General features: G+C 42.7%; 1 protein-coding gene across 3 annotated transcripts; it reads right to left on the reverse strand.

The window, feature by feature from the left end:
- Positions 1-3,225: 3,225 nt before the first annotated feature.
- Positions 3,226-27,162, reverse strand: pcdh10a (protocadherin 10a). 3 transcript variants are annotated; one of them, XM_058083696.1, is made up of 5 exons: positions 24,188-27,162; positions 23,106-23,164; positions 22,479-22,585; positions 9,618-9,998; positions 3,226-6,345 (listed from the first exon to the last, which is right to left on the reverse strand). In XM_058083696.1, the coding sequence occupies exons 1-5, from the start codon at positions 26,729-26,731 to the stop codon at positions 6,326-6,328; spliced, it is 3,111 nt and encodes a 1,036-aa protein (XP_057939679.1). In that variant the 5' UTR covers positions 26,732-27,162; the 3' UTR covers positions 3,226-6,325. The 3 variants fall into 3 exon arrangements, with proteins under 3 accessions (XP_057939679.1, XP_057939687.1, XP_057939670.1); XM_058083704.1 differs by having other exon boundaries at positions 3,228-6,345; positions 9,838-9,998; XM_058083687.1 differs by lacking the exon at positions 3,226-6,345 and having other exon boundaries at positions 8,035-9,998.

Raw genomic sequence — 27,162 nt, forward strand, 5'->3', positions numbered from 1 at the left:
TGACTGTGCAGGAAGTGGACCATCTCTTTGCGCTACGCGTCTCAGCATCCGCCAACCCCCCTCCATCAGTGGACACACTTTGTGGCTGAGTTGTTGTTGTTCCCAAGCTCTTCCATTTCTTATATTAAAGCTGACAGTTGACTATGGAATATTTAGGAGCGAGGAAATTTCACGACTGGATTTGTTGCACAGGTGGCATCCGATGGAATTGACGGATCTACTTTTGGTAATATAGTGTATCTTTGCAAATTTCCCCACTGAGGGACGAATAAAGGCATATCTTATCTTATAGGCATATCTTTAACTGCTTATTGCCACTCTCTAGTCTGTGAGACAAGAAGCACAACGTTGATTTATTCTGTTCTTCATTTCAAACTGCTTCTGAACTGGTCTACATTGAATTTTGACGGCTTTCTATGAAATGAAATACCACTATGGCCCTCATGACACTGAATTGGGGAAAATAAAAGCACCAAAACACCCAACAGGACTGAAAAGAAGGATGACTGGAAACCTACTGAGTTTGGTTGTTTTCTCTTAAAATATTCATATTCAGACTTTTAAAATAAAAACCCAACCCAGAGGAGCACCAATGAGTGAAATATTATAAAGTGGGACACGAAGTTGAAGCTGCATTTTAGAATTCATTGGCTTTCCGAAGGTCATCTTTACAAATTACCTGACGATGTTATTCCTGAGAACAGATTAGGGAAGAAAAAAATCAAATGAAACTCTTTTTGGCCTTGTCCACATTGTTGTGCCGCTATCACAGGCAAATACGCCGTTAACAGCATTTTCCATGAGACCTGGGAAAACTGCAGAGCGTAATGAAAGCAGCTTCTGCTGTGACTATTGTTCACTTTGTATCCACTCCAAGAAATAATTAATTAACGTTCTTTTGTTTCATTCTTAAACATAAGGCATATATTCATAGGAAATATTAAGTGTGAGGAGATATTTTCAGGGTTGATGTAATTGAAAATTAATATAATATGCCTTGCTTTAATATTGCAACAGGTACAAGTCTGTGAATATTCTCATTGTATTCTCAGCGCATTGCATCCATTGCCACTGGACTCTTTAGGTTGTCTCAGAAGATGTTTCTCCTCTCAGGCTTCTGCTTGAAGACTACATAGAATAGCTCTAGTCTGATTGGTGCAGGATATATGCAATTTATCCTCTGAGGTAGAGCCGTGCTAAGAACAGTTTTACTCTTTTGTGGTACAAAACAGTCCTCTGCCAGCCAGTGACAGTCATTTGTGTTCAGTTGTAACAATGATCAGAGATTCAATAATTTAGCCTCTTAACAACACAGCATCTTTGGTTACAGGCGAATCCATGACCATTGTTACTACTGTATGGTATGCTAAAGAGGGCGATTCCACTCAAACGACTGTCCTTGACTGGCAGAGGTCTCACCCTGTTGGATCTTACCGACTGTCATTTTGCACCACAAAAGAGTGAAACCATTCTTGTGAAGACTGGAATTGTCCTGTCAAGCTGGACTACTGCAGTCCTATCTAGTCTTTGATTAAGTCTGCTCGGCTGAGAGGCAAAATGCCTTCCTCAACAGCCCAGTTACGAACAATGAAACACTCTGAGAAATGCAACAAGTACTTGTTGTAAAGGTTACTGGAAGGAAGAGAATGTCTTTGGTTACCCTGCAGATCAATTCTGTTTTGTTTTTTGTTTGCTCAAATGTGTCTGAGGCATAAATTGGTATATGTCGGTATAAATCCGATATGTCTTCGATCTATTGCCGTCTGAATGGTCAGATGGCATATTTCGGACCTATACTTCATCAAAAGGCGTGGTTTACCGTGCAAGGTAAAGGTACGCACCGATGTAGGCCAAAGTTCTTCTTGTCATCCGAAAGCAGCTCACGGCAATCTCGGATATCGACCTCCAGGAAACTCCCATAGCCAAAATTCTTGCCCTTGTTCTCATACACAAAATCCTTGAAATGGCCACAAATGACTAAAGGAGAGTATAGTGTGCACACACTGCAGCAATCTTTACTTCCATAAACACAGGTAAATGCATGGGATGTTGCGCTTTTGCACATGTACGTCACTTCCTGGATACTTTGCATTTTTTGGGCAATGTGAAGGAACAAAATCGTATTTGAACAAAAAATTTGAATTGGGATCATACCCTGCAGCATGAACATAGCCTTTGACGTTTAGTGCGAACTGACAATCTGACTGACATTTAAATCATTGTTGACATAAAACAGTAACATCGTCTAGACAACCATGTGCTCCAATACATGTTTGTCTGTGTCTAAAAGGGAGCAAAGCTGTGTCTCAGGTCAGGTGGGTGTTGCAGCCTGACAGGGTCGGAAAAGGATGGGAAGATAAATGGGCATCCAAGCACACACTGTAAGAGCTGTCTGTCTGGGAGTGGATGTGGACCAAGCAGTGTGTCTTGCATGCGTTTTGACTGATTGGCCTGTAAAAGATAAGACAGCGGGAGAGGACGGAGCGTGGGCTTGTCATGTTACTTCTGTGTGTGTACGGCAGAACACGTATGTCGGAGGAGGTGTTGAAAGGTGAGAGGGCTGATAGGGTCTCTTGAAAGTCTATTTAGTTAGATTAATGAAGTGCGTCTGCCAGGGATGAGTGAAGGGCTTAGAGGCTCAGACTGACAGTTAGGTCACCTCAGGCAACCTTGATGGCGAGAAGACGAGGAAGACATTATGATTCAGCTATACGCCGTCTGTCTGCTGTGGAGGTGCCTAAAGATCAGGTAAACTCAGGTTCATCGATGGAATGTCAGTCTCGCCTTTATGGTCATTGTGTTTGTCGAATGCAATACTTCCTAACACTAAACTACTCATTAGTTATTCAATAGTTCCTCAGTAACTACTCTAAATCTATGTGCCAAAGTTCCTCAGTAACTACTCTGCTCATTAGATCTTCATCAAATCCTCCTTAATGCCGATTCCCTCTTCTGTACCTGTAGAGGAGATACAATGTCACTGTGATATCAGTGTGCATCACTGTGATATCATTGTGCACAACGCCCATTTCAAGCACGTCTTGACGCTCACTTGTCACACATCATCCGGAGTCCTACGCGGCCCCTCCCGCACTAAAAGTGCTACATCGTGTCTGCATGCTCCCAAATCCGTACTAAGGAAATACACATCCCCAAATTTTGCCCACACAAGTACAGCGGGCGGGGGGCGGGGCTTTATAGCCGCTGCCTGACGAATGAAGCGCCACCCCGGTAAGACATTTTTAACACTGTCACAAAGGCAGGAAGTCCCACACACGGCAGGGGGTCGATACTGTCTTTTTTTCACTGATATCGACTGATGTACATCTGTGGCCGATCGATCGGAGCCCCTCTAGTTAATTAATATTCACTACTACTTGGGGAAATTCACTTATTGCGGACGCGGCTGGAACCAATTAACCACAATAAACAAAGGACGGCTAATTGATTTTCTAAGAAAGACAAGATTCAGTGTTTATTGGTGATCAGAATGCAGCCATTTATGTTCTTTTTTTTAAATGTTTGAATAATGAAACATACCACATAACCTTGAACGTGGAGTAGAAGTATGGTATATAAAAACAAGCCATTTACCAAAAGGAATTATAAGCCACTTTTTCCCTTTGAAAGCCAATTTCCACGCTCTTGCATTAGCGTTTGGTGGAATGTTTCTGGGTGAGATGCTCAACAGAAACCCAAAGGCCATTCATTCATGCAGGAAACCCCCATCAGTCACATGCGGCAGTCACATGAACCTGTGTTTCTAAAAGAAGGCAATCTTGTGATGGACACAAACAGATCATGTCTGTTTGCAGGCAGTCAAGTGACGGACGGCCGCCTTTTAATGACCCGGAATTCAAGAGCTCTTTCTCCTTTTTTGCATGTGAACATCTGGTCGTCCATGTGAGGACAGAGCTGATGGGATTGGAATGAGGGAGTGGGGTTGGGGTTGCCAGTGATATTTGGAAGAAACAGACAGAAGGGTACTGGCACCGGACACTTCTTTTTTTTTTTTTTTTTTTAGCTTTGAGGTCAGGAAATAGGAAAGTAGAGCAAAACCATCATGATTACATATTTTCAGTGCAGATGATTCACCATGAATAACCATTACACACATAGCCCAATAATAATAAATATAGCAACGTCTGATCAATCCATGTCAATTTCAGACTTAAAATAATGTACTAATGTCAGCCACACCTACTTCGGTTAAAGCATGCCCACTTCCGGTTTATGACTCAACCATCCGGGTGCTTATCCCTATTCAAAAGTAATAATCATTACTAGTGTTTATTGTTCATTCATTCATTCATTTTCTACCGCTTTTCCTCACAAGGGTTATTTAAAATAAAATTCTTCAAATATCTACACGATTTAGATTTGTAGTGGGGTTGAAAAATGCTATTTTTCATTTTACATCGAAAATGTAGGCAAAGATTGTGCCTCAGTTTGCGTAGATTTCTTCGTTAGCGTACTATACGGTGCACGTCTTGTGTTAATACACGGCGTGAGTCCGACTGTATTCTTCATTTATTTTTATTAGTTGACTCTGCTGTTTACTGCACATTTCATTTCCACAATGTGCCACGAGTTGAGACGAGTTGAAGACTGCAATTGAGATTCTGACGGTATGATAACCTTGGGCCAAAATATCAACATTTTCACCAAATCACCAAATATCACCATATCATATTTTTTCATACCTTGGTATACCTTGAAACCGGCAACTGACACGTGCCTAGTTTGGACCCCCCCAAATTATACATTTTTTTTGAAAAACTGCGATAGAGTGAAGCTGGATAATTTGATAATTTGATTTGTTCATGAATGTTAGAGGTCTATGACCACATAACAGTTCTTAGATATCAGTGCTGAATAACGTGAAACATTTCATGCCATAGTAATCGTAACACCATTATTCTTAAGGTCGTTGCTCCCAACGCTGAGTACAACCCAATGTCTCTTATGAAAATTTGCGTTAAAAATAAGAGTGAAAGCATAATATAACCAGGTTCCCTGTTGGATTTCCGGCAAATGATTCTTGACAGAGCACACAGTAGAAATCTTCAATGACACTGTTTATTTATCATTTGACCTGTCGATGTGTGAGTGATTGTAAAATCCTTCAAATATAGCCTAGTAGTCAGAGGCCCCCTATTCCTGTACATGAGCATATATTTGGCTAAAAATACACATCCGGTCAAGATATTGGTGTCTGCGCTGTACACAAAATGGCCGCGTGTTTAAAATGGCCGCGGTGAAAGTAACAAATAAGAAAATGAATCTCAATCTCGGTTGGTATGACAGTGTTTAGCTTTCCTCCTTTTTCAATCAACGCAACTCTCAATTTGGTAGCACACACAAGGTGCACAAATCAATGGTTACACAGTTTTTTTGGGAAAAAAACAACAACTTTTGTATATAGTTTTTTATATAGTTATATATGTATAGATTTATATTCATTGAAAAGCTTTTTAAAATAGCACAGTAAACACTTTGCACACATGATAAAAACCACTGAATGTGTCTGATTGTTTATGTATAGGCCAAGGGCGTTAAGAGAATCACATACTGGTCGTTCTTCACTTGCATCCCACTCAGAAAGGAGCTGGAATATCACTAGCTTAGAAGTTAGAACATTCATGTGATACTAAACTGGTTTTGTCTACGTGTTTAAAAGCCACCCAGAAGAGAAACAAATCCCCACGTGTCGCATCTACAGTATACGTTGTAATACGTTCAGATTCTCCACAAGTGAACCACACAGAGAGAACAACTGAAAGCAACAAAAAAGGAGAAGTTATATAAAGACAGTCAGTCAAAAAAGCCAAGATACAGAATCCATAGTTCCTTCTGTGCCATATATTACCTGTACATCGCCTTTTGGCTCGCTTTTGCATTGTCTCTGTACAGTTGGCTCACTGAGAAATCACTAAAGGGCTCCATGGGATGTCGGTCCAAGTTTGTAACTTCATGTAAACACGCAGCTCTCCAAACCGCAGTCTTGTGTTGTATTCCTGTTCTTCTGCTGAACACTTGCTAATCTTCAATTTCAAGCCCTGATCTCAGTCCTGCTGAGAGAAATAAGGCCTTGGAATGCTCCTCTGAAAGGTTTACGGCTACTCAGAATTTCATTCTCCTCTCCCCTGTTTGGCAACCAAAGCCAAGGCTGCCGTGTCGTTTGCCACCCAAGAAAATAGCATTTATCCAGAGTTGTTGTTGTCCAAATGTCTGTTATCTAGCCTCAGTCTGCGGTCCCCATCGTCAGTGTTGGTGGCCGATTACTCAACTTCACGCTGTCTCCGACAGGTCCACATGGAATGAGCTAGCAAATCCTCTTGCGGGCTGTGAAGACAAAGAACAGTCGTTAAGACAAATGACACTATTTCCCATGAGGCTTTTTAGTGACGGCTACAAATACAGTCTCTTGAAGGATGCATGCCACAAAAGACTTGCAGTGAAGCTATTTATATACCATAAAGCCCTCTTCAGGGATACTAAAACTAACTTGTGCCGTAATTGTGTCATTAAATATATATGCATGGGCTGTGGCTGTTTTCGCTATGGGCCTCGTGGGCAATTGCATTCTCTAGGGGGTGCCACAGGGATGGGGGAGGGATTTATATTCATTGGCTCTTCATTTGCTCATCAGGTCTAAGAGGACGTCCCTCTAACAAACACATTCATAGTTAAAGGGCCAATATTTAGTTGTGCTCAGTACTCATTTTCATCAAGTCAGGACACTGTATAAGCATCACCATCAGGAACGATATGAGATTACATCACACAGCTCTGTCCATATAAGTGAGGACGTGGGTGAGTTAGTTAGGATCAGTTAGACACGTGTTTGGGTGCAACTCGGGGACAAATTCCATTGTTGAAAATGACGATGTGTGGACAACATGTGCGGGGAAATTGCAAGAATTGGACGATGTTGTGAGGCTATGCAGTATTTGAGGGGATTAGTTGACTTTGCGTTGCCGCAACGTAGTGAAATCCGGGAGGCAGTGTCAATTATTGGCATGGTGATGGCGGATGTTCTACAGTATGTGGGGGTTGCTGCTGGGGCTGCCTAAAATACACATTGGCCGCAGACAGCACCCGAATAAAATGAACAATTCACATGGCAACAGATTACAGTGGAACCTTGGTTGGCATTATTAATCCGCTTCAGAAGGACCGACTCTAACCAAAACATATTACAACATAATGCTTTACCTTGGTTAAAGTCCATACCAGTTAGCGCATTTTTCAGTTAACATCCAATATTTTTTAATGCCGTGGCTTGCATTCACCCACTTGTTTAACGTCCTGTTTTGTTTACGCCATTATCTTGGATAACGAACCGAACACAAAATCTTGTGACATTTGCACAGGATTGCGCAGTGCATTGTGCGCCACGGGCACAATTTTAGAGCAACAGCGTTTGTTTAATATCAAATTTGCTTTGCGAGAGAGATACACAACGTAACAGAGTACATGGACTGCACAAAAGATAAAGGCAATGGACTGTACGGATTTGATGGCTTAAAGAGAACACCGTCATCATTTCAGAGGTATTCCAATTGGTTCCCACAACAAAACTTGCGGATTACGTGTTTACGGATTCAACTTGCTGTAGAATGTTCGCGGCAGCGCACTTCCGTGATGTCTTTTGTTTTTAAACAGACAGGTACATATTTATTGGTTCGAGAACGTTGATCTTTCGTTTGATATATTCAGCAGAATAATATGTTTATTTTGTTTATAATTTATTGTTGTTTTTTCCGCCGAAGAAAACCCGGTAAATGTCATTTGTAATTATTTCTGCATCATTTTCGGCATGTAAAATTATAATAATTGTCTATAAAATGTTTTTGTGTTAACATTTTTGGGTGTTTTACGGATGAATTGGATTTACATTACATTTCTATGGGAAAATTAGCTTTGGTTGGAGTCAATTTTGGTTTGAGTCAGACCTTCTGAAAGGGATTGAAGTGAACCAAGGCATTGTTGTTGTTTAAACAATGAATCTGTTCCAGAAAGACAAAAATGTTAACAGAAAAACATGTTTTTATTATAATTTTACATGCAGAAAACAATTAAAAATGCATATAAATACATCTATGAATGAATGAAAGCCAAAGACAAAAAAAGTGAGATACATCAGAGAAATAACTCATGGCAAAACACAAAGGTGGTGTGTATATGAACCTTGCTGACACATGGCGTCTGTCAATACGTCATCATGTCTTCAATGAAGGTAAAACTGTCTGTTACATTAAGAACACAGGCAGTGCATTAATAACATAACAATATACGAAGCATATAATAAAATGCAGCCAAACGGAAGCTAAATTTACATTTTCTAAATTTCCAATGGTAACAGGTTCTGCTGTATATGGATGTGTGTTCATGTGAGGGGTTGATTTTGTACACGACACCATTGTAGCGGCGTATCCATCAACAAACATTTCTAAATTGTTTATTAAGAAACATTACTCCAGCCATCGGCAAAGATGTTCCTATCAAACGCGGAACACAGCTTCCAGAGCAATTGTTCTTGTTTTTACACACAGCAAAACCTCTGTTGTGCCAAAACGAAGCCCATATATTTGAAGAGACCAACACCAAAAGGAACTCATAAATCCAATAGTGGTATACAATGGAGTTTTATATTGCACATTTATCGTAAGCCTGCGAGACAGAAGAGGTGAGCACGGTGCTATATTTAGAGAAGCACCTAAAGGCTAAACCGCAATTATCTTTTGCACAGAGAAGTTCTGTAGGAGAGTGATGGCCTGCCACTGTTTGCTAGGTCACAAACAATCCTTTACCTGAGAGACAGCATGTAGTATCAAGGAAAAAACGCTGGTGAACATGTTGGTGACTTGACTGGAAACCGCCTCACTGCTCAGCGCTCACATCCGATCCATTCTCTTCTCTTAGAGCTAATAGATTATTCATGTTCTGTGGGAGCTCGGAAATGATTTGTTATCCTCTCCTAATGAATTCTGTACAACTTCTTTATAGTTGGAAATGTTTACCTTTTAAAATGTGGAATCTTATTGATATGGTACATGCAACTGAAAATGAAGCCTTGCACCTTAACCTTCAGAAAAAGATGGATTATCCGGTTGTTTATGCACATCCAAATCATGTTTGCTGTCATAAACAGCATTCAGACATATGAGGTGATGGAACGAATAAAAACATGAGGTGAGATTGATGTTGTTGACCTTTACTTATATGAGCATCAGATAAAAAACCAGAGCTTTGAAAGGATTTGGAAGGGGAAATTTAGGTGGGAGAAAGAAAATGGGCCACAGCAGATCCATAAGAGAACCAATTTAAATTAGAGTTTTTATTTTTCCTTTTACGTCACAGGAATACAGACAATTCTTAAAGTTAGCTGGTGCGTCTATTTACGTGGGGTTTAAGAAAATAATAGATTACATTTTACATTTGACAAAACAGTAACAAAAAGAACAACACAACAAAAACAGTAAGCTCCTTAAAAATGGGAGAACTAGGAGTAGATAGTCCAGACCACAATGAAGTGACCCCTTTGCTTTAGTATCTGTACTGGACCAGACCAAAGTCATACGGCCCCAGGGATTTTTCATACTGATACTCACAGAGAAAGGTAGGTTTGTACGGAAGGGTCCCCCTATCATACTCTTTCCGCTCTAGCGTGCTGGAGCTGTACTGCTGCTGTTGCTGATGGAGGTGATGGTGAAGGCTGTTGTGTGACTGTGATCTTTGGCCATCCTTGCCAAAGGTGGAGAATGACCTATCGTTGGACGTGGCGGCGGACGAGGCCAAGGCGACTTCAGATAGGTCGGTAGAGGAGGGTACCTCAGTGTCTGGCAGTGTAGCATCCATTCCGGGGACATGGAGGTTGCTGCGGTAGTCAGGCCCCTGGCGCCCATCGGACGGGACGAAGGATGGCATCCAGCAGCGGTCCGAGTGGCCCAGGGCTTTGCACTCCTCCGTGCAGTTGGAGAACAGGTCAGCACCTGCGTTGAAGATGCCAAAAACAGGGATTGTGAGCATGAGCAAGAAATGGATGAGCGAGAGCAGTGGCAAAGAGAGGGAAGAGGACAGGCAGGAAGGGGACAAAAAACCAGACAACAAACAAGTTATTCATCATTTTCATGTCAGCAGAAGAAAAAGTGCAACACAAACTATTCATCAAAGAGACAAGGCCAACACTGATGAGGCAAATTGTTTGTTTTCCTACGCACCTCATTCATTCTGAATTAAATGTGCAATCAAAGTGATGTAGTATTTCAAAAATACACCCCTCTGCACCATCAGCATCGACACTCCGTCACCGTGCGAAAACCGCCCTCAAACAAAAGCTACAATTATCTCAAGAAAAGTGACACAAAAAGCAACAACATGTTCACTTGGCTGCTTAGTTGCACTTTCATGCCAATCATCCACGTGTAGCCGTACATGTGTAATTGCCAAAAACAAAACCTACACACACAAAAGATCAAAATAACATCGGAAATTACATAATAGAAGAAGCAGCATGAAAGGGATTCCAGTTATGTTAATTACACTCTCTTAGAGAGAATAAAAAGAGGAGGGTGGAAGCGTACGCGAGATATTAGAAAAGGGAAGACAGGACCAAGAGACATGAACAGAGTCATCATAATAATTACACCCCGCAGCCAATTTTCTCTTGCACAGATGGGATTTGTGTTTCCTTCATCCTTTCCCCGGTAGATGCTGCGATGTGGGAAAAATAACGTGGAATCGTGTCATCAAAGCAGGGCTTCCATTAGAGAGGAGGAAGGCAAAAGAATTGAATGGAACGAGCAAAAAAAGTGGCCAATCTATAACCCTTCTATAACCCTTGGCCACCATCATCCCCGAAGCCAAAAAGAGCCAACTGGTCCTCGGGTTATGAACAACGACCCTTCCTCAACTGTTGAGTTTTAGTGTAAGCTAAAACTTACACCTAAATGACACTGAAGGGAATACGTTAATACGTTAATCATTATATATCATTACACAGTCATTAAAAATTAATTTAAACAGTAAGAATTTTCTACCTTCTTAAAATATTTTTCCAGGCAAGTCTTCTCCCAGATCTCGGTGCAACAGTGAATCAATGATTAATCGATTATCCAGCTAATGAACAACTATTTTGGTATCGTTCATGTAAAAATATATGTAAAAAATATCATTTTAGCTTTTCAGATGTTCTAAGTCATTCATAAAGGCAGACCTATTACCTTTATGTTTTAAGCACAAGATATTCACACATATTAGAAGACAGTGACAGAGGCGGGGTCCACCCTGGACTCGTGGCCAGCCAATCACAGGGCACATATAGACAAACAACCATTCCCACCCACATTCATACCTATGGACAATTTGGAGTCGCCAATGAAGCTAACATGCATGAAACCTGGAGAAAACCCACGCATGCACGGGTTTAAAAGAGAGTATTCCGTTTTAATAATAGTATTTGAAATGGTTGTATGTTGAAATTGGTAAGAGATAAAGACATATCGTAAATGAGCGAAAACCATCCGTATGAGCCAAAGTTAATGATGGAGTATAGTCACTACCCTCATTCCATACTATGACATCACCAGTCTCAGAAATGGTCAGGTCCCTGTCTCCAACATTTAGCTCTCTAATCTTTCTCATCTCACCCAACTCAGCCATCATCATCATCATCATCATCATTTACGTGTAAGTGTATTTTTCTGCCACCGTCTCCACCACCATAGCGGTGGTTTGGCCACTCGCAGCGTATGTTGTCTTTTAGGAGAATCCTCCGAGTTGTCCCCTCCTGCGATGCAGAGCACGGTGACGTTTTGTGTCACTGCCGGCAGCTGTGCTGCCCCTAAATAAGCCGTGTGCTTCTGTGAAGCGGCACTTGAATCTCATTAAACTGCTTAAGATTTAGGAAGTGAGTGATAAGAATATCCAATTCATGTTTTTATTTATCTTCCTGTTTATTTACACACACACACACGCGTTATTAAGCCGTTTTTGTGATGTTCGGAGTGTACCTCAATGCATCTCGTGGAGGAAGAAGGAAGTAGAGATACATACGGTACATAGTGTATATCTAATTGTACTGCAGTGCGTGTTCAGGTCAGAATGAGATTCTAAAACAGTGTCAGCCTCTGTGGGACTGTGAGGATGCTCCACTGCCCCACTGTGCTACGACCACAGACCCGTCGGACCCGAGGCGAGCTTGCTCTGATGCGCATGCGTTAACTATGCAAAAAAAATTTAATTAATGAAATGAATTAGTTACTGCCGTTAACACGTTATTTTTGACAGCCCTAATAAATATAATATAATAATTAATAAAATAATAATTAGTTACATTCCTCATTGGGTCCAACAAAGCGTGGTTGGTGTCTCTCCTCTCTGAGCTTTTAAGGATGTTCATTTTTACTTCCATGGCGATGGCTTTCCTTTTCTTTGGCACACTGCCCCTTGGAAGATACAATGAAACTTCAACAGAAATGTTCTTCGTCCTCAGTGTGGCTGAGCAGGCACACACTACATATTGTTGTGCTGCATGAGGCGACATGTGCTCTAACTTCTTCTCAAGCCAGTCTCGTGTTTACAGACCGGATTGTTCATTTAATGAATTCATTTAATGCTGGTGAACAATGTGACTTAAGTATTGTCAGTATTGTTATCTGTGATTTGGATCCAAACTATTTGGCAAAAAACAAAACATAAAGCCATGCATCTAACTAGACAGGACCTTACGGTATATGAATGGGAAACTATCCCAGTTTTTAGTTTTGTTATGTTTTACTCCTTCCTCTTATTCATGGAAGGAAAGGTTTTTTGAAAAGTGAGTACCAACTCTCAAAAAAGAAGAAAATGGGCCTTGTCATGAATGCAACTTATCCAATGTTCCAATTCAGTTTTGTTTGCACTGATAGGATAATACGGCTATGACGTGCTAACGTTTGATGCCTGTTTAACATTACCACTGAAAACGTAATAAGAACAGGCAGGGGAAGCATGATGCTGTTAGATTCCCTGACATTGTGTGCTTGAGCTCTGTCAACTACCCATCACAATGTATTCCTGTGTAACATGTAAAAGACATTCAGAGACCAAGACACATTAAGTTGTGTAAACTAATGATTGAAGCTGCACAATGAATTTATTGATTCATGAATTCCCAGTGGAATTCCGCAAACTCATCTCAAACTCAGATTCATCCATCCGCCCATCCATTCGTTTTCTATGCCTCACTGGGGTCGCGGGTATGCTGGAGCCTATATGTTTGGGCGAGAGGCAGCGTACACCCTGGACTGGTGTTACTTGCTATTCAGCATTCACAATGTTTTGTTGAGGCTGACCCTTGCATTGCTGTAATCATGTTGCTAATTCAGGACACAAGAGGAGCGAGACAGGCCATGTGACCGCAGTGACCATGAAGTCAGATGAGCCACAAGGCTCCCAGACAATCGACAGCACAGGCCGAGAGGCGGGAGTCACAGATTTCAGGGGCAACAAAAGCAGCGAGGCTGCAGGAGCCGTAAGGAACAGAAAGATCCTGGCAAACACAGATGGAGAGACCGAAGGCCAAAAACACCAAACGGTGACAACGCAGATGGAACAAGGAGTGTGGTGGTCAAATTGAGGCAGCAAGTGGAGGGTTTACATACCAGACTATCAACTTACACGTGCTTGTATCACACCATGTTTCCATTGGTGATGCAATCATTCATCGCCACTTTGAGCTTCCAATTTCACTTGTCACTCTGCCATGGATTTTCCAAAACGTCTTCAAACGTATTCAATGAACTTATTCAAACGTATCCAAAGACGAACTTGATGATGCAACTGCACAATAAAAGAGATCTTGTTTAATGCCGTTTTAAGCCATAGAAACAGCGACAAGGTGGCAGGTGCCTTTGATGAGAGCATGGCTCCTTTCCATGTATTGAAGCAGTACACAGCAGGGAGGAAGTGGAAAGGCATGGAGGAGCAGAACATGCAGAAGGTTACGCAATGAAGGGAAATTTTATTGCACATGCGTGCATGCACACACACGGTTCAGTTCCAAATGTAGAAATTGTTATAATAGTTCATGGCGTTAAATTGGTATTAAAATAAATTATTTTGATGTAAAACAACATTTTAAATATATATGGTTAAATATGCGACAAAGTGAAAATAAAATAGTTGTTGATTAATTGGATAATCATTTCTTCATTTAATTGGTGCAGCTCTAGTTTAAATTATCTCACAAAAGGCCCAATAATTCTTAACACATGGTGCTGAACCCATGCCAGGCTAAAACTCTGAACCCGGACGTCCTTTCCTGTTTGTTCCCCCACTCAACTCCCGTTGCAGTGGAACACATTTAGATCAACACACACAAGCACATGTCTTATTTATCCTATATGCACTCACATCACATCACTGCTACTGGAGAGGCTGTCTGCAGAGGCATCCAGATCCACCCCTGGCATGAATGCATATCTATGCTAAATTATCTATTGTTGGCCTTTAAGCTTCTTAATGATTTGTTGACATTTTCCTGTGTTGACCCAGGCCTTCTAATCTTGGCGGGGCCATTGTGCAGTTAAGTGGTTGAAAGCCACAATGCACATTCATCTTAATGATATGCATTCACTGTTGATAAAATCACAGGCAACAATGAGGTACTGTACTCGGGGGGGAGATAAGTAAATATAGTGTGCAAAGACTTGCTGGCTCGAGAGGGGTCTTTGCTTGACGGCTTGCTCTTAACCAACACGGACATGAACGCATATGTTTGCAAACACACAGGCTTAAAAGTAGTCTTATGCCAAGTTATGTAAATGCTTGCAAGCAAACAGACATGTGCACATGACACCCAGTAGCTGTTGATCCTCGTGAAGCACCTTCGCTTCCTCAGGCAGGAAGCAAAACAACAACCAAAACAGTGAGTGGCAATGACAGTCCCTGCCAGCAGCCCTCTCGCTCATCATGACCTCATCCAGCGGGGGGAAGTGACACACAAACAAGCAAAGTCGCACACATGCACGGCGGTAAACAATGCTACACAATGCAAACACAATCTCCTTGTTAAAAAGCCATCAGCACATTTCCCCTACTATTTTGTTTTTCATTACATCTCCGCTTGCTTCTGAAATTCCATGTGGGAGTGATTTCACTAATTGTGCTGCCTGACATACAATCAGCAAGTGGCAGCTGACGGAAATGAGGGGAAACAAATCCTCCAAGGGGAAAAATGAGCCACATGTTTGAATACACTGTGTGGGCGCTGGGATTACTCCCCTTACCCGTGCCCTGCATAGGGATGCGTACTGAAACGCGACACGGCACCGGCGCCTCATTCGGCTGCTAAATGAATGCAGGCACCTGAAACACGTGCTTGAAGGTGATGTTTTGCAGGTACGGTCTGGTACGGAACACAACATGCCAACAGACTCCACTGCCGACCTTAACACGGCGACAGCAGCGCTCAAATCCAACACGGTCAGCTGGCAGACCAACATGCAACGCGACAATTGCTCATCATCCTTTGGAGGTGCATTCACAAACAGCGGAATTTTGAACATCATTACAACACAAGCAGGTTGCCAGAATGTCATATCAATCTGCCGAGTGCAAAAATAATTTACATCTTTTTGGCCAAAATGAAACATTTTCAAGCATAAAAATGAGATATCGTACAAACATAAGGCATGCAGAAGACTCATTCAAACTTGGCCTGATGTCGTATTGCACACTGGTCACTAGGTGTCAGTATAGTTATATCTTTGAGACAATAGCCACCACAGAAAGAAGAGTACAGTAAAGGAAATTAAAAACAACAAGGGTCTTCTCCCAATTCTGTCTTACTTGATTATTTATTATTTAGTCTTGTAATATGTACTATATTAGTTAAAGGTGACTTAAGGGGTGTTATTTCATGCTTAGAAGGCTGTAACAAAGTTAAAAACCAGATTTAGAAAGTTGTAAACAGGTATTCCATAGACTTTAACACAACAAACACATTTGCAAATAATCGGGTCTGGACCCAATTCGCTGCAATAACGAGCGATGAGTGTATTTCCATATTGAAGCCACATGCAGTAAAGTATGGAAATATATAACAATCATTTCTAGAGTATACACATGATTTTGTTATACACCAAAATTAAAAAGATTGCTAATCTACTTTCGCATTCATGGAATTGAATTGGAGACATTCTCAATTCACTTCAGAATTGTGTACAAGCCTGGCATCCATTATCACCCGTTCTGCTGAAATTGTGGAGAACGTATGCACCTAAAGTATTGTCGACATTTTGTCCTGCGTGGCTTTATGTATTGCTGCTGCTTCTGTGTGTAATAATTATGGCAATTAATTTCATATTGGTGAATGTATTACTTAGTTCTGACTATATTTATACTCCTGAAGTAGATAAATGACTTTTTTTTCAAGTTGGACATCAACAAAATTCCGTAGCAATAAAAACATTTTGTTATTTGGCAGCTGTATGGGATAATATGTAAACAACATCAACCCTAGCCCAGCATTCACCTGTCTGCTCCTGACTCATTCTTGCTGTTCTTCTTTTATGTCATGCCTTTTTTTCTTAAAAAGCACCCCAGGTAGGTTGCGTCTTGGAGCTATTTTTTTCCCTTTTCCTTCTTTGTTGCAGAGCAAGTCAAGGCATGTCAATATTGGGACAGCAGCTCAGAACGGCAGGGGAGCAGCAAAGCTTTCTTGCACGAGCTGCCCAGCGAGGCTGTGATGAGTAAACCAGAGACCCCCCAGGGGCAAAACAGAGCAAGATGGCTGCCACCCTACCCGGCAATGACAGACAGAGAAACTGTTGTGAGTCTTGCAGAGGCAGCTACTAAATGTTTGGATGGAGAGCTGAGATGGCCGCTTGCCTGGGGAGCTGCCCGTTTGATGAATATCCCTCCTTACGGTCGGAAAGGCTCTGGGTGACCACCGCTTATTGATCTCTGAGTTGTGCGCTATTTAAATGCAGCTAGATGTGCTGCATCTTTTTAATGAAATCAGCAATCAATCTAACTTACACAACCTTGTCACGCTGCCACATGTTCATAAATGCAAATCATCTTTTTAATTAAAGACTTTCTAATCACTATTTCCTGAGGATGATAAAAATGTGTTCAAGAGACAGTCAGTCCCTCTAGCATTCGCCAGGCTTTTTTTTTTGTCATCGTTGCAGCCTAAAATGGCTGATTTCATTGCAGCTTTTTCACAAAATTGTGTCACAAGTTATTTAGACGCGAGTACGCGAGAGCTGATAAATAAAGTCACAGATGAAATGACTTTACTAAAAAGATGGTTTGATTAAAACAGATTATCCTCGACCCTCAGTGAAAGTCAAATAATACTATTTGGTCATAGCAGAAAGGACATGCATGCGCATATATGAATAGATGGTATAGACGTTGACAGGGTGATCATAATACATTTCTAGACGTCATATTAGACAACAAAATATGGCTGGAAATGTTAAGAATACACAACATAAAGTGGGAAGAAATACTTTGAGTACTAAATCATCTTCTCTACAATGTCAAGAACTACTCTTGCATGATTCTAATCTTGGGACAAAAACTGCAAACTTGCCACAAGCTGAGCAAATTTAGAGGAAGACACAGGATCTCCATTCCATCCATGAACAGAAATCCTATCCAAAGTCAAGGAACGCACGTGTAAAGTGTCACACGAACTTTCCTCTGAGAAAAGTGCCTTCTACCTTCAATGAATTAGTGCCCAGGTTGTGGTTTCCAAACCCTGTTAACTAAATGCCTTTGACAGCTCACTGACAAGGAAACACGATGCCAGCTACTAATTCATAATCATCTATCTCATACACCGTTGCCACAGTGATTTAATTGCCCCATTTGTCATGTCGTTTGTTCTCACCAAAATGTCATCACGACAATAATTTCTGTTCTCTCTACCGTCTCGCAGACCTCAGCATCCGTGTCTGAGATGCCATTTTTTTGGCTTGTTCACTCAGTTTCCTATTAGAGATGATGAGGGGAGCTAATGCAGACCGAAGACACGCTGCCTGATTTGAATAATAATAACCACAAAAACTCAATGAAGGTGTGGGCCAGATAAGGGTGTGGCAGTCAATCACTTGCGCTTTGGCTCCTGACACGCCCGTGTTTCACTCCAGACTATTTGCAGTCTTTTAAAAGCACCAGTAGACACCCTAGTCTCGCAGATGCACCAGCCTTATTTCCTTAAATGTCAGAAAGGGGGCTGAGCAGGGAGCAAAAACTGGTGTGGTTGATCATACACCAACGGCAGGTGGTTTCTCATCACTTATTGTGAGAAATACCAAAAGAGACATTGTGACGGGCGGTCCTGTGAGGACAACCTGCATCTGAGCCTCCTTGATAATTGCTATGCAAAGGCTCTAGAAATGAATTACTGCTCAGCCAAGTGTTTCGGAGATCCAACGTGTGGGGGAAACAGAATGAAGGATGAGACCCCGCCACAAATATGTGCGTGCACACCCGTACACGGAATACAAAGGTACAAAGGTGAATGCTAAATGTATGTGCGTGTGGACAGGTGCACACGGGCAAATTTGCTTGAGCAGGCAAATTGTGGCAAAATAGACACACACAAAAAAGATGCTTTGCTGGTTTTAGCTCTGGGTTATTCAGCGCATGTTCTCTTCTCGGAAATGTGCACTCAGCACAAAACCATGCGAACCGATGCACGTGCATGCACACTGTCTGTTTTAGATAGTGAAGGTCCGACAATGTACTCTAACCCAATTGCCTTTTTCCGTGAGAAATAATGTAAATCTAATTAATCTGTTCCAGACGGCTAAAAGTATTAACATAAAACACATTCAATCCCAGCCATTTGTCATGAGACATACCTGCCAGTACCGGCCATCTTGGATCATTTTGACTGATTTTTCATGGCACACACAGAAGATTGTGTTCTAGAGCTATATAAACATGGTACACAGCAAAGAAAGAAGAGACTTTCATTTTTCATCATATTCATTAAACATGTTCAATAAGCCGGTGAGACATTTTAGGGGGTATTGTGAGTGAACAACAGCAACTGAAGAGGGAAGGGGGGATCGGTTGGAGTTGAATATAGTCTAATATTTACAACAGTGCCTTTTATTGCAAATGTTGATCTGAAATCGGACGAGAATGTCAGTGTCAAGCTAGCAGTAGGACTTAAAGGCCGCGTATCACAAATATATATTTTGACTGGCATCAAAAACCGGTGTCTTTGTGGGATCGACTGAATACCGTTTAGTGTTAAAGAAACATGCACATTTACCTACAAAACAACACATGAGGAATGGACATGATCTACCATACACCTGGCAGAGTGCAAGTAAAAAAGTCCAAAATATTTGTCTTTTGAGATTGCTGCTGCCGATTAGAAGAGAATTCCATTTTAGTGCGTGCATCGTAATACCCAAAGAGCCTTTAGGGAGGTATACAAAACCCACATGAAAGTAGCTTCCACACACACTGCAGTAATTGGACCATAAATATATGTTTTAGTAGTACACTAGCTTGTAATAAGGAGAATAGTGTCATTGCCCTAACGACACCTGAAGACTACTTCCGTGGTCAATAATATTTGTAGTATATCTTGTGGTAATGCCGGTGTAGTCAAATATACTGCAGAGTATTAGCACATAATATTCAATATTGATTGACGTTGCCAATTTAGCTTTTTGCATACGCCTTTGTTGCTTCCATTTCTTTCAGCTTTAGGCTAGTTAGAGATGTTAGATATTCATCACATACACACACACACAAGGGTTTGAACGACCAATCAGTCACAGGGCGACTTTTCTTTAAAGTAGTCTTGCAGCAATACAGTGGATAACGTCTGCCCATTACCCAAACTTATTAGCCTGTGTCATGGAATGTAGGCATTAAATAACTCCACTTAGACACGACTGAGGAGCCAGAGCTCGGCCGGTTTATTGAAGTGGAATATGGTTCTGAACAATAACAGAACTGGGTTCCCCCCCAAAGGAAGATCTTTTCTTTTCTTGGACGTGTATGTTAACTTTCCTATCCGGACCCAATTTTCATTCACATATCATTGATGTGCATGCAGTTATCATGTACCTCATCGTTTACTTAAAAAAAATACTGCAATAAATTCCTCTGAAATGTAATTATATGTATTCATTGGGAGAGTCACAAGAAATCGTCCCAGGCCAATAAATTAATTAATCGCACAACAATGTTTCCAGCATCAATATATTGACAAACATATTGTCTTTGCCTCGCCTCTCGCCTCTAAACAGGCAGGAATGGAGTTCACTCAGTTCACTGAGTGCATTGGTTTAAGTACCTTAGTACATTTCTTCTATAGAACAACGGCATGAATAAAGTGAGCCAATTCCGCAGTAATACAGTCTCTTTGTCTCAGTGTGTGGAGGCGGAGTGGCTAGCATACGGCCAATTATTAATAAAAAAAACATGCATATTTAAGCCAATGTTACATATTTTTGTTCTAAATCACCAGTACATATTTTCAGGACCTAAAAATGGCTAAATGAAGTAAAACATAAATACAAGCTATTTTGAACGTAGAGAAACAGACAAAAACATAACCGCTGTACTGCGCTCTGCACTGTGTGCTTGGTGGAGGTAATAAGGTATTCTAGAAGATGCATCCAAATGTGTTGTGATGTAATGAAGTATTCTACACTGGTCAGACAATAGCCACCGCAGGAAGTACTGTACAGAACTATGGGTGTCGCCATACAACTTCTTCACTTCCGATATGATACTAACATAAAAGACTTTGTATGTCCCTTGAGTTTTTCTTTTTTTGGCGTGAAGGCAGCTCCATCTTTGTCGTCTTTCAGTGTGCCATCTTTTTAATATTTATTAATTCACAAATAACTTGATTTATACAATGGTTTACTTCAGCTTTCACTCTCTCCTGCAGTTTAATCACAAGAAACACGTAAAAATACTGCAACTTCTTTGGCAATTTTCTGGAAAAGCTCAAAAGCAAAATTTAAAGCCGCAACCGTTGACTGAACAACGTGAAATGCCACAGGCCGTGATGAGGGTTGTTTACTATCCTACAGCACAGAATGAAGCCTATTTTAGATTCCCAGCACCACTTTCATACGTGGCAGACTCCGGTCTAGACACAGGTCATACATGAGTCGTGAAGCGTGACCCTTCCCAAGAAAAGGGCAGTTCAATATGAAATACAATTTTCTACCCGTCCTTCTTTTGGTCTGACTCCACTTGGATCAATAAACACGTAGAAACCAAAGCAAATGTTATAAACACAATGCTTATGGTAAGTTGTGTTTTTCAAAAGGCAGTACACACACGCACACACGCACACACACGCACTTTACTGTTATTCATATAAAAGTACATCCAATTGGCGTGGTACACTGAATGATATTTTCGACAATATACCTGCACCTTGTTAGCCTTTTGTTAGTATGAATGCTACATCAGAGTGCCAAAAATACAGTAACCCCTCATTTATCACTGTTCATTGGTTCCAGACTCAACCACCAAAAGTAGTTTCAGTGAATTAAGATTTTTTATTTATAAATGGGATATTTCCATCGTGACAGCGTAGAAAAACTAAAATTGACATCATTAGAGGCCTCTAGATATTAAATAACACCCCTACAGTCACATTTACACTCCACTATGGTAGACATAATATGATAAAATAAGCGATTTAAGACATCAATAAGACTTGTGCTTGCGCGGTGGTAGGGGCGCTGAGTGAGGGGTGGGCAAGAAGTGATGTCGGGTGTCAGCGATTTAGCTGGATGTGGGTTACCACGACAACAGTATCTTTTTGATCAAATCTGATGCTTGTGCGTCTCATCCAAAATTATAGTAACATTACTGACACCTGGTGACCAGTGTGGAATACTACATATGACATCATCTTTCAATGTGCCATTTTGGCAATGGGAATGCTTACTTTAGGCATAAAATACATAACGAATAATGATAATAATAGGCTGCATTCAACTATGAAAGAGAAAATATATTTTGATTAATATATTTTTGATGAACAGCGATGGAGTGAAGCTGTGAAATTTGAAGCTTAACGTGGTTTACTGGCTAATGTTCTTTTTTCTTTGATAAAAGTAAATGAGGACCCCCAGACTGAAAGACAGATCTCTCTCTGTCTCTTAAACCCAAAAAAGTGCAACGATACATACAGCAGCATCTTATTACGTTACTCTAGCTTGTGTGCATTTCACTTGAGTGAACCTATTGATTGATGCCTGGAAAGAAGTGCAGGCCTCACACATACTCCATGGGAGTCGCTGTCCTTTCAGCACCGCCCCATAGAACCGCAGTGAGGAGAACACAGACGGAAAACGGAGGTTTTGCCAAATAATCACTGCATATGAAATCAAATCAGCACCTTTGTTTCTAATAATGCACAGCAACCTCTTCTCAAATAAGTCGCCCCATCCTGTCCGCAAACACGTTATTTAGAGACTCACCTGCTGAGTGGCCCCGGTTGGTGGCGTCATGATCACTGTCGCCTTGCTCGCTATCGCCGTGACCGCTGTCCTTCGAGCTTACAATGTCTGCTTCTTGGAATGCCGAACTGGAGGAAAGAGGCAAAACGCAGCAAGTTGTGTCACAAGGTAGGGTGAAACGAAAAGAATTCACGGGTATAGACAAAGGTCAAGCTTCACTGATGCTGGGAGGGAGGATTAAAGGAAGCGACAAAGAGAGTGAGAACAGCAGCGTCACCACATAACCGCATTAATACCGTCACGGCGGCCATCACCATTCTAAATTGGATGTTACACATGGCATGTAATGAAATCCAGTCTTAGAGCTTTAATGGGCGCCGCACTGCTAGTTATGGGCCCGGTGCCAAATTGAAGAGCTACATTACGAACACACCGGGTACCATGTAGCCTCTCAGAGCCGCAATTAATGACGCAGACTCCACCAGGCTCATCCTGATGGGTGTAATATTCAATTTTATAGATCTGTGAATAGACTGAGGATCCCTTTGGCCTGCTGGAGGTTAGCGGTCCTCTGATGGTGAAAGTTATGTGGTTCAGCTGGCTCAGCACATTGCTGATGGGATTCAGATGCATGCGTGTTTTTAGTACCTGTTAACACGTCTTGGTCTGTCCACCAGGTAGCTGAGTTCCGATCGCTGGTGTTTGTTCTAGTAAACCCATAAAAACAAACATGACAATTCAAAACAGACTGAGACATGGACAGCAGAAACACAAGTGCATACCACAAATGCATCATTCGAGTGTTAAAAAAAAAAGTATGCCTGCTCTGCATAGATCAGTAGCGATGTTGAATGCATCCACTTGCACGTACGCATCCACTTAGTGAGTGGGTGAGAAGAGATGAGAGCAGTGGAGAGTGGGTTAGGAGGCGATTGAATGCGTAAATGATTGAGCCGGCTGACGCTGGGACTGAACAACCTTTGTTCATGCTGCTGCCACGCTGGGCCGTGCACAGAATACTTAACGCACAGCAAAGCCAAGACTGCGACTGGCTGTCTGGCAAAAACTCCACACTGCAATCAACAAAAAAGCCTCAAGTCTTCTCAGCTCCCCACGCAGAACTCATTTATCTCCTCTTTTCTTTGAATATTTGCTGTCTCAACATAGTTTGGCTTTCTAAGTATTTATCAGAAGCCTTATTTGGGGGAGGAGGGAGTAATTAGAACCATCTGTGATGTTACTTGACTATCTCGTACTCAGAGAGATTGGTTCTTGGTTATTTTTATGCAAAAACTGGAGTAAATGAAGTTTCCCTGTAGTGTCATTTCAATGAGTAAAACTGACTCCCATAATTGAACTTCAAATGGACTCCCTTAATGCAACTCCCAGTCTATTCATATCTGTCTTTGGTCCCACATCAAAGCGAATAAAATCTAACTTTAAATGAGAATTGAGGATTGAGATTGAGCTCTGTCTGGTCGCTGTGAATAAAACTAAAAGGACACACGAGATTCAGCAATTGACATGTGCAATCACCACGAGGCGTGACAATGATTAAAGGCCACAAAGTTCAACAGTCAGTCAATACAATTTCCATCTTCCTTTGCTGGGCATGACCTGAATGGGAAGCATGCTTGATAGGAAACAGATGATTTCTGACCATGTGTTAGCGTTGAAGAGAAACACAAAGAAAGAAAGAAAGAAAGACAAATCATTTGTGTTTTTCTTACCTCACTCGAAAGAATGCTGCCGTTGGAGATGATATCCGGTTGTTGGTCGCTGTAACCGGTGACTAATGCGCCGCACGGGTTGGTGTGGTCTGTGTCAGTGCTTCGGGAGGGGCTGCACGGTTTGAGGAACATCAGGTCCGTCTTGGCAGACTCTGGCGTCAGACACACTTGGTAGCAGTAGGAGTTCTGGTTCTGGTGGTGGTGGGAGCCAAAACCCCCTCCTACGCTGCCCACTCCGGACTCCTCCACGGGTACCTGCCCCACGGGCCCCACACCTGAGGTCACGTTGGTGCTCTGAACCAACATGATGTCGGACTTACTCAGCTTCTTTTGCTTGCGGCTGCGAGCTTGCCTGCTGCAACAGGAACCGCAGCACATGCAACAGTCGCCGGCCAACAGGCAGGTGTACAGATTGAATTTCTTGTCCTTTTGGCAACGCACAGCCAGGACAATCATGGCCAAGAGGAAAATAAAGGAGACAGAGCCCAGGGCGATGATGAGAATAAGCGTCAGGTCAAGCGAGGTCTCCTTCGCCCTAGAGGCAGAGCCACGATCCCCACTGCGACCTTCCACAACACTGTCCACTAACAGCACGCTCACACTGGCTGAGGACGACAGGGGGGGCTGCCCGTGGTCCCTCACTTCGATCAGCAGATCATAGTGGCCCAGAGAGTCCCGCTTGGGCGAGATCCGGCGGGCGGTCCTCAGTTCCCCGGTCCTCCAGTCCATGCGGAACATTCCCATCTCGTTGCCCCGCAGGATGCTGTAGGACAGACGTGCGTTCTCGCCATCATCAGCATCCATGGCCACAATGCGCGTCACAAGGTATCCGGGCTCAGCAGAGCGTGGCAGGTGCTCCTTCGCGGTGCCATTTTTACCAATTGGGGCAATGACAGTCGGGGCGTTGTCATTCTGGTCCACTATGATTACATTTGCTGTGGCGTTGGAGAAGAGCTCTGGGGTTCCTGAGTCCTTGGCCTGCACCATGAAACTGAACTCTTTGAGCTGTTCATAATCAAAAGAGCGCAGCGCGTACAGGTAGCCCGTGTCCTGATTGATGGACACATACGTGTCCACAGACATGCCCTGTATGTCACACTCCAATATGGAGTAAGTAATGAGAGCGTTCTGTCCTATATCAGGGTCTACAGCGCTCACAGCGTGAATGAAGGCCCCAGGCACATTATTCTCAGTCACATACACGTCATACACCGCCTGTGTAAAGCGCGGGGCGTTGTCGTTCTCATCAGACACATGAACTTTAATGGACTTACTGGTGGCAAGAGCCGGCTGGCCCTTGTCTTTGGCCACTACTGTGATGGTGTAGGACTCTGTGGTCTCTCGGTCCAGCGGGCCGTCAGTCATGATGGTGTAATAATTCTTATAAGAAGACTTCAACTTGAAAGGAACATCCCCCAGGATCTCGCAGCTCATGACACCGTTCTCACCGGAGTCTCGATCCGAGACGCTGAAAAGTGCGATGACAGCGGGGGCGTCCTGCTCGTTCACCGACTCTGTCACGGTGCTGAAGCTGATCTCCGGAGTGTTGTCGTTCACGTCCACAAGTTTAACGAGCACTTTGCAATGAGCGGGGACGGCGTTGGCCCCCATGTCTTTAGCCTGGACGTAGATCTGGTGCGTGCTGGCCTCCTCATAGTCTACCTCACCTGCCACTTCGATCCTGCCAGTTCTGGCGTCAATGCTGAACAAGTCCTTAATCCGCGGCGTATTGTGGCTGCTGAAGGAATAAATAATCTCCCCGTTTTGCCCCTCGTCCACGTCAGTGGCGTTAAGCTGAATCACTTGGGTGCCCAAGGGGGAGTTTTCCCGCAAGTCCACCGTGTACACAGACTGGTCGAAAGTGGGCGCGTTGTCGTTGGAGTCCAGAACTTTAACGACCAGGAGCGCCGTGCCAGTGCGCTGCGGGTTGCCGCCATCCACCGCGGTGAGCACGTAGCGGTGCACCGCCTGCTGCTCCCGGTCTAAAGGTTTCTCCAGCACGAGCTCGGCGAATTTATTGCCGTCACTTTGAGTCTGCACGTCCAGGTAGAAATTGTTGTTATTCGTGATGGCATACGTGCTGAGCGCGTTTGCGCCCACGTCTGGATCGAAGGCGTTCTCCACCGGGAAACGCGTCCCGGGGATGGCGCTCTCTGATATCTCCACGGAAATGTCCGCCTCGGGAAAATTGGGTGGGTTGTCGTTGATATCCATCACTTCAATCTCGACGCGAAAGAGCTCCAGGGGGTTCTCCAAAAACACTTCCAGATGCAAAAGGCACGGGATGGTCTGCTTGCAAATTTCTTCCCGGTCAATTTTCTCCTTCACCACAAGCGCGCCGTTTTCTAAATTCACCTCCAAGTAAGGTGTCCGTGAACTGGGCACAGTCTGGAAGCGCCGCGCGGAAAGTTTAGTAATGTCCAGCCCCAAATCATCAGCGATATTCCCAACCACAGTCCCGGGCTCCTGCTCTTCTGGCACAGAGTAACGGAGCTGAGAGACTGCTCCATCCAGGATGGAGCACAGGAAAAACAACCAAATCATCTCCGCTCACAGTTTCCAAGTGCACTTCAGGACAAAAAGGCGTTATTCCTTATTTTTACAAGCAGTGCGCATTTCCCAAATGATCTGCCTGCAAAACCGTGAAAATCCGCTCCATTGACACATGGAACATTTTCTTCTCACGCACGGCCATCTGATCCGAGCACCTTTTTAATCAATTTTGCACCAGACTGGAGCCACTACGTGTCGCCAACACTTCCTGTGCAAGAAAAAAAATCACACTGGTCCTTCTTCACGCAAAGTATCTCACAACAAAACAGGCACTTCCTGGCTGTCTGTCAGAGCAACAAAACAAAAAAAGGAAGAAGAAAAGTCAACTTGTTGGCGAATAGCAGCGCTCTCAATCGGTGCTTCCGTGCGCTCCAAGCGGATGATGCACTCAGCTCGGCTTGTGTAAAGTGAGTGTGACCAGC

The sequence above is a fragment of the Doryrhamphus excisus genome, chromosome 1, assembly GCF_030265055.1.
Source record: "Doryrhamphus excisus isolate RoL2022-K1 chromosome 1, RoL_Dexc_1.0, whole genome shotgun sequence".
NCBI lineage: Eukaryota > Metazoa > Chordata > Actinopteri > Syngnathiformes > Syngnathidae > Doryrhamphus > Doryrhamphus excisus.